Below are 12,960 nucleotides of genomic sequence, written 5' to 3'. Positions count from 1 at the left end.
AACATGTCGTCTGCTAGACCACCAGCGCGGCGCGGCACGTCGCGGCGGCCCACCGCGCTACAGACAGTCCAAGCTCGTAGTCAGATTTCGGAGCGCCCGTTGCGCCGGTATTAACGTCGCTCATCGCGACGCTCGCCGACGGATCCAACCGAACTCGATGTTTCCAATTTTGTACTCGGTTGCTGGCAACTCCGTTGTTCCGGCGGTGCTATTCCATTGATTCTTGAAAATGTGGAATCTGTGACTCTGGTGTTCGCGCGGGGTTCGCCCGTACGCTGCGACGTTCATGCGCCTCACGAACGCCAGCCGAGGATCGATCGGATCTTTTCGGCCGCGAGTATTAAAGCATACAGGTGCCGACGATGATCTTCCGGGTGTCCACACTCTGCCGGCGATTCAGAGACGGCTGTCGCGTGCTTGCTTCGTCAAATTTTCTCTGCAATGCATTAAATCGAGCTATTCGCTTTTGACGATCCGTTATGACAAAAAAATGCATAATTCGCCATTTCTGTTGTATATTATATCTATGTACATTCTTTTCATACATTTTTTTATTTCCAATATCTATATAATTTTTACGTGCTCACATACACGATATGAATAGAAGATTGATGCATAAATATATCTTAAAGTTAAACATATATATACTTCTTATTATGTAATTATATATATTTACACGCAACATTTGTATATACTATTCTGTGTGTTGAGAAATAAGTATTGGGATTACCCAAGTTATAAACATATACCTTTCCTACTCTAAATTCAAGTCAAACATATGTGTGTTCACGATTTACTCGAAAGAATTCTTCCGCCACGTGTTACGCGCATGTATATGTAACAATCATGATTTATAACAAAATTAAATATACAGCATTGAGATAATATAAATTTAATCTTAACGACATCCGAAACACGTTTGCATTTATTTACGTTTTACTTTTTATGTATTTATAATGTATTGTATGAGTACTTTTTACGTACATATCTCTTGAGACTATTATTTCGCGAAATAAAAGTCACGTGTAGAAACGTATGAGTCGTACGTAATATTAACGTATGTACAATGGTACACACCTGCAGAAACTTCTCACTATTTTTTTTCGCACTATTTATTGCATCGTCGTTTTGTCTCCGCTGGGCGATGAGAAAAACGAATTCTTGCGCACTCGAATATTACTCCATTATTGCGGAGATAGATGCCATGTCTCGCATTTTCTCGCCCCTTGCCCCCGTCACCTCCCGTCACTTAAACACGTTGTAAATTTAGCGGGTAATAATTCACCGACGACGTTGCAACTCCGAAGGCTCTCGTGTTCGCAGGAAACCGCGTCTCGACTTTTGACACAATGAATTTAAAGCGGACATCTTTCCAAGATGTCCACTCGCTGTTTCGATTAAACGAGCCAGAGTATTTCCTCAGGTCTATCAATACCACGTTGATTGCTTCACGTGGCGCTTGCGCTGGGTTTATGACTCGGTGATTGTTTCTGCTAATTCTTCTTCAGGTCTATCCGCTAGGACCTCATTTAGATTTAGATCTTGAACATTTATGGCGTGCTGATTGGAACCTAAGGCAAAAGATAAGAATCGCTATTCAATTAGGGTTTCGTCCACACAAGATCCATAAGGCTAGAACAAATCAGAGGGGAGAAAAAAAGTACGTAAAAAACAATATCATAATAATGATATTTATTTGGGCTTGTTGTAAAGTGTGCCAGGAAATTCATTGGCGCTAGAATTGCTTCAATTTTACCTGTATGCGCGAGGAAGAGATCCTTGAGGAAGCCTAGCTCCTTAGTAAGCATCTTGATCTTCTCCTCCAGTAATCCATTCTCTATCTTCAGTTGGGTAACCCGCTTTTGGGTATGTTCCGTGCGTAATTTGCTCTTCACCCTGGATCGCTTCACAGCCTGTGAAATGCGAAAATAACGACTGACACTGGTTCAGGCATAAATAATCAATATAATCAATATAAAAAAAGTAAATCATGATAAAGAAAAAAGAATGTACGTTGATGTGCGAAACCAATAGATTACTTGATTATTTCGATCCCTTCGCTTTCGATAATCCTCGTCGTCCTCGTCCTCCTGCTTCTTCCGCCTATTACTGCTATTTTCTTTATTTTTTGGCGCCATCTAAATCAGCATGCAAATTTAAAATCAACATGCGAATTTATCAATTTGCGAATCTTCGAACGATATGAGAACATATGACAGTATAAGAATTAAAATTATAAAAACTTGAATCACAACTTATACAGCTTCTTTTTAGATATAAATATGCATCTTTAAATATAAATATGGGTTGAATTCAATAGATAAAGAGAGTAAATGTAGTAATAACGTAGTTACCGATATTGATCCCATTTTGATTTTACGCTGTTATATCCACGTTCCATTTTTTACATGCGACTAATCCTTAGAATGCCAATACATCGACCATGTGTCGGTAAAGAGAGAAAAATGAATTCTTTGGATCTAATACAATTTTTTTAATTGAGGCAAACTTGTCTTTTGAAATAGAGCAAACAAACGAATATTTGGTCCCACAAATAGGATTGTCTGCTTCCTCAAACAATAAACATCTTTACGTCGAACAATATATTTTGTTTGTATTTTCATTGTATAAACATTGCATTGGTTGCCACAAGCAACAAATTATTTGATAGTAGTAAAACTATGCCACAAAAATATTAGAGAAGTACTTTGTTTCAGTGAAACAATATTTAATATATAAAAAAATAAATTTTTTTATTGGAAACGAAATATTATTTCCTTTTAAATAATACTATTTGTTTCTATCAAACAACATGGTTTACTCTAGCAACATTTTCAAATTCAAACAAAATGATGTTTGATATTAAATTATGTTGTATATATTAAACAAATCCAAGTCAAACATGTATGCTGCTTTTTCTTTTTGTATGCTAAAGATTTTGAATTTCTAAAATTTCTTGCTATGTTTTGATCACAATATTGTTATACTTTCGACATCGAAAGGTCCAATCTTGCGACGATTTGCGAATTGCGCGGTTACCCAAACGTGCAATTCGCTAATCGAGATACTAGAATTAGATGCGTGACAAATATTGAGATCGGTATGCATTTCAATGTACAGCATATGTATGTACGCACGCACAACGTACAGGCCGGTCATTACGTTTCGCTTTGAGCAACGCGCCGTCGCATAACGCCGCACATGGTGTATTTACTCAATAAGGCCTTGAGGCCGTTCTGTTAAGAAACCGGCCCTGACATCTTCGCGCCGACACAACCTCGGTTCGGAAACCGCGAATCGGGCTTTCATTGTGGCGCTTTCGCGATTGAGGTTTCCGCGGGGACGCGACTCCGAATCTAACGCGGAGAAACGGCCGACACGCTCGTGAAAATCGGCACGGTCATTTCCGATTACGATCTCGTTAAACGTCATTTTCAGGCTCAACTGCGCAGCGACGGTTTCATTCAACTAATCTTGAATCAGCGACATACGTTGCATATTTTCAGTTTATGATCCTATTCACGATGTAGACGAATTTAAAGAACGTAATTAACGCGTACATGCTTATTGTTGCATCCAACGTATCTCGTATCCAATAGAAAAATATATCTCCTGATAGAATTACTAAAAAATACCATTTTCCCATCGGAATGCGTTTCTTAATTTATAAAAGAAAAGGTGTTGCAACTTTTCTGTGACTGATCACATACACACACACACATACATATATATACACATAATGTTCCAATAGACGCTCTTAAAATACAAAAGCCTACTCCGCCGTAATTTCACATTGTACGCGTTCACAATCGCACCGTCTGTTTCCGCGAATTGATAATATAAAACTCTTATATAAATCTCTGACATCATCGTCGGCCGACTCTGCTCGCGCGCGCTTAATCACGCACGTTATGAACGAAAACACGCTTAACGAGGAGCCGAAATGTCCCGCGCACGAAGAAATAAAACGGCCGCCGGTTATTAATTTCAACGAGAGCAATTTTCCGCGTGCCGGTGATTTGCGCGCGCGACTCGACGGCACGTCGAGGTCACCGTGGAAAACATTTTCGCGCTTGTGTCAGTTGAAATTTCAACTTCACCGATAGTTCTACCGATTTCGAGTGTCACACACGTGACACGATTGTCGTGTGGAAATGACTCAAACGGACGCGTTGCATTTTCCGTTCCACCGGGCGCTTTCTTTACACGCGGCGGCATGTTGAATCTGTTTTTCGTTCCTACACTGACTGCACTAGTTCTCTTTTCACCTCTTTCTTGAGATTTGGTGGGACAGAGAGAAGACTAGTGCAAGCTGGCGCAACCAGTGCAGCAAGAGAAAACAGACCCGTTGTACAACGTCGCGATTTTTTCCTCGTTAATAATCAATCTGCGCGATCTGCGAGAGATAATTTCGCGCGAAACGGATGTCGCTGACCACTTGTTTACCTTTGCAGCGAAACGAAACATTGCGCCGGCAACGGGCAAGACGAGAGACAACGCGTAGACAATTAGTACGCGAGACTCAGGGTCAATGTTTTCAGCATACGCGGTAACTCGCGACCGCATGCAATGGCGGATTTCAAAACTTACGCCTGCGGCCCTACTAAACCGTGATACGAGCTGTGTTCCGAAACCGTGGCCGACGGTTCGGTTAGCGCTCAGCCAATCATGATAAAGAAATTTTTATTCATTTTCTTCCGATTGGTCAATTAAATGCTAACCAAACTACGTCAATAAGATTTCAGAACACAACCACGAATTAAATCCCTCCACCTCGCCCTTGATTATGTTGCGTGATAATAAAATTGAAATATAGAAACGATGAAGAATCTGTAGTTCGCCCTCAGTTTCTTGCAGTCCTGTGTACGGTCGACCGACGAATAGTTGCAACACCATTTGTTCGACGAGTTTCGCAACGCATCACGCGGAGAATTCAATAGGAGGATTTGTCTCATAATAATCCTCGGGAGAGACATTTTGTATGTATTTGACACGAGATGCGTCGCAAAACTCGTCGAAAAGATAAACCGTCGCGACTATCGGCCGACACTTGCGGCCCAAGTTCGGCATCTTTCGGTCGAACGTATATTTAGATACCTACCACGCATCGTGACTGTTGGTACCTTTGACCTTTAACCTGTCGATTACACGCGGTCCTTTTTCCCTTCGAATATCCGGCTCGAAATTTAATTTTCAAAATCGTTAAACACGTCACGACAGCTCGCGATAACGGTCGAGATGCGAAAGCATGGCGCCGAGCACACGGATGAAATTAAATCTGTTTGTCACGCCTGCACTTTCATGCGTGCTAGCGTAGAATCACGACTTCGTGATAGGCAGGTAACATATGTATTCACGTTTCGGCGTGAGAAGAGGTCTGTTCGTTTTCGTTGCACCGCTGAACTAGTGCAATCAGTTGAAGCGAGACATGTTTTTTCACGTCAACTTATTGCACTAGTTCAGCGGTGCAGCGAAAACGAACAGACTTAAGGAAAAGGGACAGAAGGGCGAGAATGCAATCGCAACGAGGTTCTGCGTGAATTCAGCCCTGACGAGCATGAGCGACTTAACGCGTGCACAAGCGTCGGCATACTACGCAGCACGCGGGAAAAATCCACGTTGCCCACGTTTCTTCACCTTTACTTACTGCATCCGCAGTGTCACTCGTCGTTCCGTTCCTCTCTCTGTTGAACTCGTTCGTTTACTCTTCGGCCTCGACTCTACCGTCCGAGCGGAAATCACGCAATGCCATGTGCACCTCAGCTCGCGACACGATCCGTGACAATCCGGTAGGATAGGTCAGAGATGATGCAATCGTGCGAAAGAGTCATCGCAGGTGCCTACCATGGATTGAACATTGAGGTACCGACGTGTACTGCGAGCTGTCGGCAACAAACGAGCGAGAAAAGCGCTCCCTCTTACGTCCGTCTCGATCCGAGAGCGCGCCATCTTGTTCCCTTCTCGCGCGACCATTCGCGTAGACGCGCACGGCGAACAAAATGGCGTAGCCAATCATGCTTTTCAATTTAAACTCTAGTTTCTTTTGCGTTTTTTCTTGTAACGTCCCGTCCGTTACTCGCAACGTCGCAAAAATTACAGGGTATGCAAAATATAATGTTGCAATAATTGTGTATCACAGATCTTGTTTCTCTCTCTCTCTCTCTCTCTCTCTTGTCGATGTAACGTAGTTGCTTCGCATCGCGAAAGTAATCACCAGCCTGTATTTTCATAATCGCAGGTATACTTATATGTGTCCAAGTAATAGATATACTTATAAATATTTATTGTTCCTTCGATTGCGCATCCAACGCTGAGAATTCCATACACTTTGTAATAATTATGTACATGTATTTGTACGCGTCGTCGAGGTTACCTTTCGTGTGAGAATGTTCGAATTCATTTTTCCCCGACACGATGCTTTTACGATAGGGTGACGAAACGTTCGTCGAATCAATACGATCGGTGAATGTGACGGGTAGACTGTGTACTTCCGACGCGTGTCTCGTACTTCACTCGCTCTCGGAACCGCTTTCGCCGCTCGCGCTACCGGTACCACTGCCACTACCGCTAACAGACCTCGATCTCGACTGCGAGCGTGACTTCGACCTGGACTTGGAGCTCGATCGAGATCGCGGTGACGGTGACTTGGCGGGGGATGCCGAGCGCGACCTCGACGCGGATCTGGATCGAGATCTGGATGAGTTCCTCGACTGGGGACTGCCAGACCTCGATCGTGATCTAGACGGCGAATGCGACATGGAGCGCGAGCGAGATCTGGACTTGGACGGTGAACGGGAGCGTGACTTTGATCTTGATGCGGAGCGGGATCGCGACTTGGATCGAGATTTTCTGCTGGACGCTCGCGAGGACGCCCTCGACGATGCACGGGATCCCGCCTCGTTCTCCCCTTCGGAACCTGACGAGAAAATCTGCCATTAGCCGCGGTGGTTTCTCTCGAAAATCTACGGAAACGTATCGAACGTATTTGCGAGCGAACCTTTCCCGTCAGCTTTCTCTCCAACCTCCTGCTGGGTTTCCTGCTCCTCCTCTTCCTCCTCTTCGTCCTCGTCGTCCTCTCCCGGCGGCTCCAACTGTTTCTCTCGGTACCTCTGCATTCTGAATTCAATGGCGTTCAACGGCCGATGGCGCACTATCAGGCGCGTGTTGTTCGGCTGTTGTCCGACTTTCTGGCGACGTTTACTCAGCCGGACCCGCGTCTCCAGCTCGTTGTAATAAACCTACGATACGAGATGGCCGATGAAAATGAGTAAAGTATGTAACATAACAGTGTTATTTCAACAGCGACGTGTACCCCCTCTTGTCTCATCACGAGGAAATAATTCTCTTCGTATCCCTTGGAAGCTTTGCTCTTGACGTTCCAGTTATATTCTCTCGCCATTTTGTACTCGTATTCCTCCTCATCGGCGTAATCTATACCAGCGGTGAAGTCCCGTCGGCGCTTATCCAACGTCTCCTCCAGTGGCAAAAAGTACGCTACAAACTGCTCGCCGCTTTCGTCCATCACACCTCTGCAAAAATTGTTTTTGTATGATAAAGTAATAATTTCGAGACTCTTTTAATTGAAAAAAAAAATTACTCTAGTATCTTAAACTTACCGTATCATAGCTTGAGACATTTCTTCAATCTGCGCAGGTACAGAGCGACCAGCCGGTGCGGGGTCCGAGTCAAAAATAACTTGTGCACATGGATATTTCCACAACTGAAATTTGGAACCATAAGTAAACAAAGGACAGACGTATAGCGGATATTAAACGAATGTAAATGAAGACATTGTTGTGAGAGTACCTTAAAATCGGGATATACCGGTAGTATTTCTACAGGTACTACATTTGGTTTGCTGTAATGCCTTTCAATTGGTTTTTTATTGTCTTCAAAGGTCTTCTCTATAGCTTTTATTTGACTCTCACGGTCCATATACAATGTTTCCTCCTGATTGGAAGTAGACAAACATTATGTTGAAAAAATTTGCAATCAAATATTTATTATATTTAGTGCTGTAAGTATATAGCATACCTTAAAGTTCTTCTTGATACTATAGCCAACTTTGGCTTCGACCTTGTCCACACTCTGTGGTTGAAATCTGGTAGTTTCAGTAGAAATATATTCAGTACGTCTGAGCCAAGATACACTTCTGGCATGATGTCTGGACCTCTTCGAGTCTTGCGGTGTGAGAACATCTTCCTCAAGTAGTTTCTCATCAGCTGGATCCAACTGTGCATTAGGATCTCCTGCATATGTATCCTTGTTTATCAAATCAATTTCAACACCCAAATCATGTTCCGTCAATACTTCGTATTTGTAATTGCGTTCTAACGAGGTCGGGTTGTAACGAATAAATCTGCATCGTGGTAGTCACAAGTTATTGAAGAGAAAACATGTACATGTTGGTTTCACATCTTGCTACTTACCTGGATGGTTCAAAGGGATATGTTATAAACTTCGGATCAAACGGAATGTCCGGCAGTGTATTGCAATATTTAACCCGGCATATTAATTCGGATCTGAAATAAAAAGAGACGAAGCGGTAACGTGTCATATTCGATTAAATTGCATGAAGTGACTTTACTTACCTCTTCTCCGCTGGCCGGGTCACACGTTTATCTCTGTCAGCTTGATTGGTATTAGTTTGAATGGTAGGTGCCATATTACGTTGCTGTACGCGCGTAAATCATATATCCTACAATCCAGAAATTACACAGGGCACGATAACGCTAGTAAATCGAAAACTACACAAGTACACATGGCCGTCGGATCTGGCCGTAGAAAGATTCGTACAGAGGGTAGTAACGCCGTTTTCGTTTATTAAAATAAGGCACCTAGCGAGTAATTCGTGACTCTGATCTGAAAGTATTTACCAATCAAGTCTCTTACTAAACACCCCCCCCCACCCCCTCACTATCCAACACTGAATATTTTGCTACAGCCACTCAAAAGAGTCACAACGCCATTCAACGAGTAAGGAAATTACGTAGTATATAAAATAGAGAAAATATCATATGTAAGATGGGGCTTCAAAATTGCGTTTTGCCTAGGCAGTAATGACTTCGTTAAAAATAAATGGCTTCGAAACGAACAAAAGCTTCGCGAGCACGTGCATATTCACGAATCACCGAACAAACACATCTGTATTCTCTCTCTAAATAATGGTTCCAAAGGCGACCCAAAGGCACATCCCCACTCGACGATGGAAAGAATTCGATTGACCGCGTTGCAATTGACCACCACCAACCACAACCAGCCGTGATTTAGTGATTTTCCAGTGTCGCCCAATCGATGTAGTCAATTGGTCTGTTCATTTTAGCTGCACTAGCTTGAGAGGTAACAAGGAAGAAGCAAGAAGTGCAAAAAGTACAGTTAAAACAGAACAGATGTATGACGTCACCTGCCAAGCAATACGAATAAGAGTTTTGTATTTAACTTCATTTCGATTAAAACTAAACGGTGAGTTTAAACACATGGGCAATGGTGCGAAATTAATTTCGCGTAGCAATAATAAATCTTATGTAAAATGTACAAAGTTGTATGCAGCTTATATCACACGCGCGTTTCAAGGGTGAAGGACCGACACAAAATTGACAATTTTTTACAATCGATGAATGACTTTGGGCTTTTCTATATCGGTGTTCTAACCTCTTTAAAACGAATACTTGGTGTATACGTTTGACAGTAGTGTTTTCGAAGTTATTAAAAAGTTGCTTCTTTTTCCGAGTTGAACTTTTCGGTGACTACGTACAAATTTGTGGAGTCAGATTTACGGTAAAATCTATAACTTCTATTTATTTTGCGGAATAGATATCACCAAATAGTAAAAATGGCAGAGGCAGCAATGGATAACTCGGGCAGACTTGTGAAGATGGAAGTGGACTACAGCAACACTTGCGATACAAAAATTCCAGAATGCAAGAAACTTGCCTCTGAAGGAAAGCTACATGATGCTTTAGATCAATTATTGGCTTTAGAAAAACTCACCAGAACTGTTGAGTATATAGTGATATCATAAAATAAGGGATATGTATATGTATTTGGACGTAAACTAAAATTATTATATTCTTTTTAGGGTGCTGATATGGCATCAACATCGAGACTTCTTGTAGCCATAGTTGAAATTTGTTTAGAAGCCAAAAATTGGTCAGCACTTAACGAACATATAATCTTATTGTCAAAACGACGGTCTCAACTTAAACAGGCTGTTACAAAGATGGTTCAGGAATGTTGTACTTATGTAGACAAGACACCCAACAAAGAGACTATGGTAAAACTGATAGAAACTCTTCGTTCAGTCACAGAAGGAAAGGTAAGCTAACACTCAACCAACATAAATTAATACAACTCAAAATTTCAGAATATTTTATGATATATCTCATAATGATCTGTTGTGACTGTTATCTTTCTTCAGAAATATAAGTAGTTCTTAAAATACATGTATTTTCTTGTAATTAAGACTATTGTCTTTAATTGCCATTTTTATTATATTACTTATGTTATCAAAATAACTAGTCATTTTTAATATATCTCAAACTATTCAACAATAAAAACAGTGTTCATTGTGCAATTTGATTTTCTTGGTTGTACTAATTAATATACCAATTACATGATTGATATGATTTAATATTCACTAAATATAAAATTTAATGTACAAGATATATGTGGAAGTGGAAAGAGCCAGACTCACTCATCGTTTAGCCAAAATAAAAGAGGCAGAAGGAGACATTGCAGGTGCTGCAACTGTAATGCTGGAACTACAGGTATATAATTTTTAATTATAATACATAATAATAAATATTAATTGATATAGTATTGCTCTAAATAACTTATTGTATAGGTGGAGACATATGGTAGCATGTCACGTCGAGAAAAAGTTTCCCTGATCCTGGAACAAATGAGACTCTGTCTGGCAAAACAAGATTTTATGAGAACGCAAATTATAGCAAAGAAAATCAACGTCAAGTTCTTTAGTGATGAGAATGACGAGGAAACCCAAGCTTTAAAATTGAAATATTATGAGTAGGTATACACTGTGTTTTACGTTTGAGTTCATTATATGACAGTTTTGATAAGGTACATTTTACGTTTAGTTTGATGATGGAATTGGCTCGTCATGAAGGTTGGCATTTAGAATTGTGTCGGCATAATAGAGCAGTATTAGAGACTCCAGCGATTAGGGACGATTCAGAAAAGAGGCATACCGCACTTTCTCGTGCAGTTCTGTACCTCGTTCTTGCTCCACACGAACCTGAGCAGGCCGATTTGACTCATCGATTACTCGCTGACAAACTTCTCGATGAGATACCCACATACAAGTAATAATTATAATTATTTTGGAATAATAAGCTAAATATATAAAACTGGCTAATAATTATCTACACTGAGATGATAGTGCATTACAGGAGAGTAATCATGTTTTGCGACGTTGCAACACAAACCGCAACTTTTTTCGAATTTATCGTTACACTCTGCACTATCAATACTATACATGTGTGTAAGCAATAACCGATATTGGATAGTCATATTTGTGCGAATCCACAACGTAATCATGTTTTGTTTTGAAAATCGTCTAATATATTTATTTTTACATTTTTCAAAATAACAAACAATTTCCAGGGAATTACTGCGTTTGTTTGTAAATCCCGAGTTAATAAAATGGTCGGGGTTATGTGAGATTTATGAGAAAGATCTCAGATCAACCGAAGTTTTTTCTTCTACGACTGAAGAAGGACGCAAACGATGGGCGGACCTTCGGAATCGTGTTGTAGAACATGTAAGTTCTCGACCAACATCAGAAACATGTCGGTGTGGCGTCTGTATGTCTGTTTCCAGAAGTATACATTTGCGAATATATTTTATGTTATAAGCTTCAGCATGTCGATATGTTGCAAGATTTTATTGCTTCTTTTTTTCAGAATATCAGGATTATGGCCAAATATTACACCAAGATTACATTAATTCGCATGGCTGAGCTATTAGACCTTCCTGCTGAAGAAACGGAAGCATGTCTCTGCAACCTTGTGGAGACTGGTGTTATCAGCGCACGTACAGATCGTCCAGCTGGCGTGGTCCGTTTTACTGGTACGCAAGAACCAGCTGCTTTGTTGGATACGTGGGCCGCATCATTGTCGAAATTGATGGGTCTTGTGAATCATACGACACATTTAATTCATCAGGAAGAAATGTTAGCTGTTGCGCAATCTTAAAATTGATACGAAATATATATATATATATATATCGTGCAGGTATATAGTGCCGGTGTTTCTTACACATTTGAACTTTATTCTTATTCAATATTAGCACTACACATTATTTATGCCGATTTGTTAACAAATCGATTAAATCTCTTTGATTACGGTTTTAAATCGCCAAATATAAAGATTGCTATAATATAAATACTTTTGTACGTATTGAAAACTCAACAACCTGATAACTAAGTGCATACAGATTTGCCGTTCAAAACAATTTGAATACAAATTTACATTTTAAAAGATGGAGTTACGAGTATTCAGAGGAGCGGCATTTGTTGTTAAATTGGAAAATTAAATAAGGATATTCCTGACATGCAATTAACTTTCAAAATATATAGAAGCAGCAGTAATAACGTTATTAATTTTTTTCTTTCATTAAACTTAATCATTGTCGTCGCCCTATAAGAAATACATACAACTTAAACTAGCGTAGTGTATATATAAGATAATATTTTAATATTACATAATATGTTTGCAAAATACAATGCATGACGATATGGCATTAAAAAAAGAAGAAGGAAGAAACGAGTCAGTTTTTTCAAGAAACAAACGTTTCTTTGAGTATCCTCAGGGTGTTTCTTGTTATTTGCAGATCCTTTGAAAATTCTAATTTAAAGCCTTATTCTACAAATATCAAATATTTACGTATATCCGCGCATTGAAACTTCATTATATTGCACTCGAACGATACGATTCAATATAT

At 40.4% G+C, this 12,960-nt stretch overlaps 3 protein-coding genes across 7 annotated transcripts; 1 reads left to right on the top strand and 2 right to left on the bottom strand.

Annotated features, from left to right (window-relative positions):
• Positions 1–533: 533 nt before the first annotated feature.
• On the bottom strand, positions 534–5,888 carry LOC106742212 (CCAAT/enhancer-binding protein gamma). Of its 3 annotated transcripts, none has more exons than XM_014614948.1 (4): positions 5,638–5,888; positions 2,040–2,138; positions 1,757–1,913; positions 534–1,571 (listed from the first exon to the last, which is right to left on the bottom strand). In XM_014614948.1, the coding sequence occupies exons 2-4, from the start codon at positions 2,136–2,138 to the stop codon at positions 1,471–1,473; spliced, it is 357 nt and encodes a 118-aa protein (XP_014470434.1). In that variant the 5' UTR covers positions 5,638–5,888; the 3' UTR covers positions 534–1,470. The 3 variants fall into 3 exon arrangements, with proteins under 3 accessions (XP_014470434.1, XP_014470433.1, XP_014470432.1); XM_014614947.1 differs by having other exon boundaries at positions 5,648–5,887; XM_014614946.1 differs by lacking the exon at positions 5,638–5,888 and adding an exon at positions 2,355–2,712.
• Positions 5,889–6,262: 374 nt separating this feature from the next.
• LOC106742110 (RNA polymerase II-associated factor 1 homolog) lies at positions 6,263–9,216 on the bottom strand. The gene is made up of 8 exons (XM_014614743.1): positions 8,592–9,216; positions 8,430–8,522; positions 8,035–8,359; positions 7,807–7,950; positions 7,617–7,720; positions 7,313–7,529; positions 6,998–7,238; positions 6,263–6,916 (listed from the first exon to the last, which is right to left on the bottom strand). The coding sequence occupies exons 1-8, from the start codon at positions 8,663–8,665 to the stop codon at positions 6,510–6,512; spliced, it is 1,605 nt and encodes a 534-aa protein (XP_014470229.1). The 5' UTR covers positions 8,666–9,216; the 3' UTR covers positions 6,263–6,509.
• Positions 9,217–9,398: 182 nt separating this feature from the next.
• Positions 9,399–12,782, top strand: LOC106742111 (26S proteasome non-ATPase regulatory subunit 12). 3 transcript variants are annotated; one of them, XM_014614744.1, is made up of 8 exons: positions 9,399–9,462; positions 9,814–9,997; positions 10,079–10,315; positions 10,662–10,766; positions 10,844–11,025; positions 11,097–11,321; positions 11,623–11,779; positions 11,922–12,782. In XM_014614744.1, the coding sequence occupies exons 2-8, from the start codon at positions 9,833–9,835 to the stop codon at positions 12,210–12,212; spliced, it is 1,362 nt and encodes a 453-aa protein (XP_014470230.1). In that variant the 5' UTR covers positions 9,399–9,462; positions 9,814–9,832; the 3' UTR covers positions 12,213–12,782. The 3 variants fall into 3 exon arrangements, with proteins under 3 accessions (XP_014470230.1, XP_014470232.1, XP_014470231.1); XM_014614746.1 differs by lacking the exon at positions 9,399–9,462 and adding an exon at positions 9,467–9,486; XM_014614745.1 differs by lacking the exon at positions 9,399–9,462 and adding an exon at positions 9,489–9,574.
• Positions 12,783–12,960: the final 178 nt, after the last annotated feature.

The sequence above is a fragment of the Dinoponera quadriceps genome, unplaced genomic scaffold (genome assembly GCF_001313825.1).
Source record: "Dinoponera quadriceps isolate SergipeBrazil2010 unplaced genomic scaffold, ASM131382v1 scaffold676, whole genome shotgun sequence".
Taxonomy (NCBI): domain Eukaryota; kingdom Metazoa; phylum Arthropoda; class Insecta; order Hymenoptera; family Formicidae; genus Dinoponera; species Dinoponera quadriceps.
Note: the sequence above shows the minus strand (reverse complement) of the source record. Positions and strands in the feature narration are given on the sequence as shown.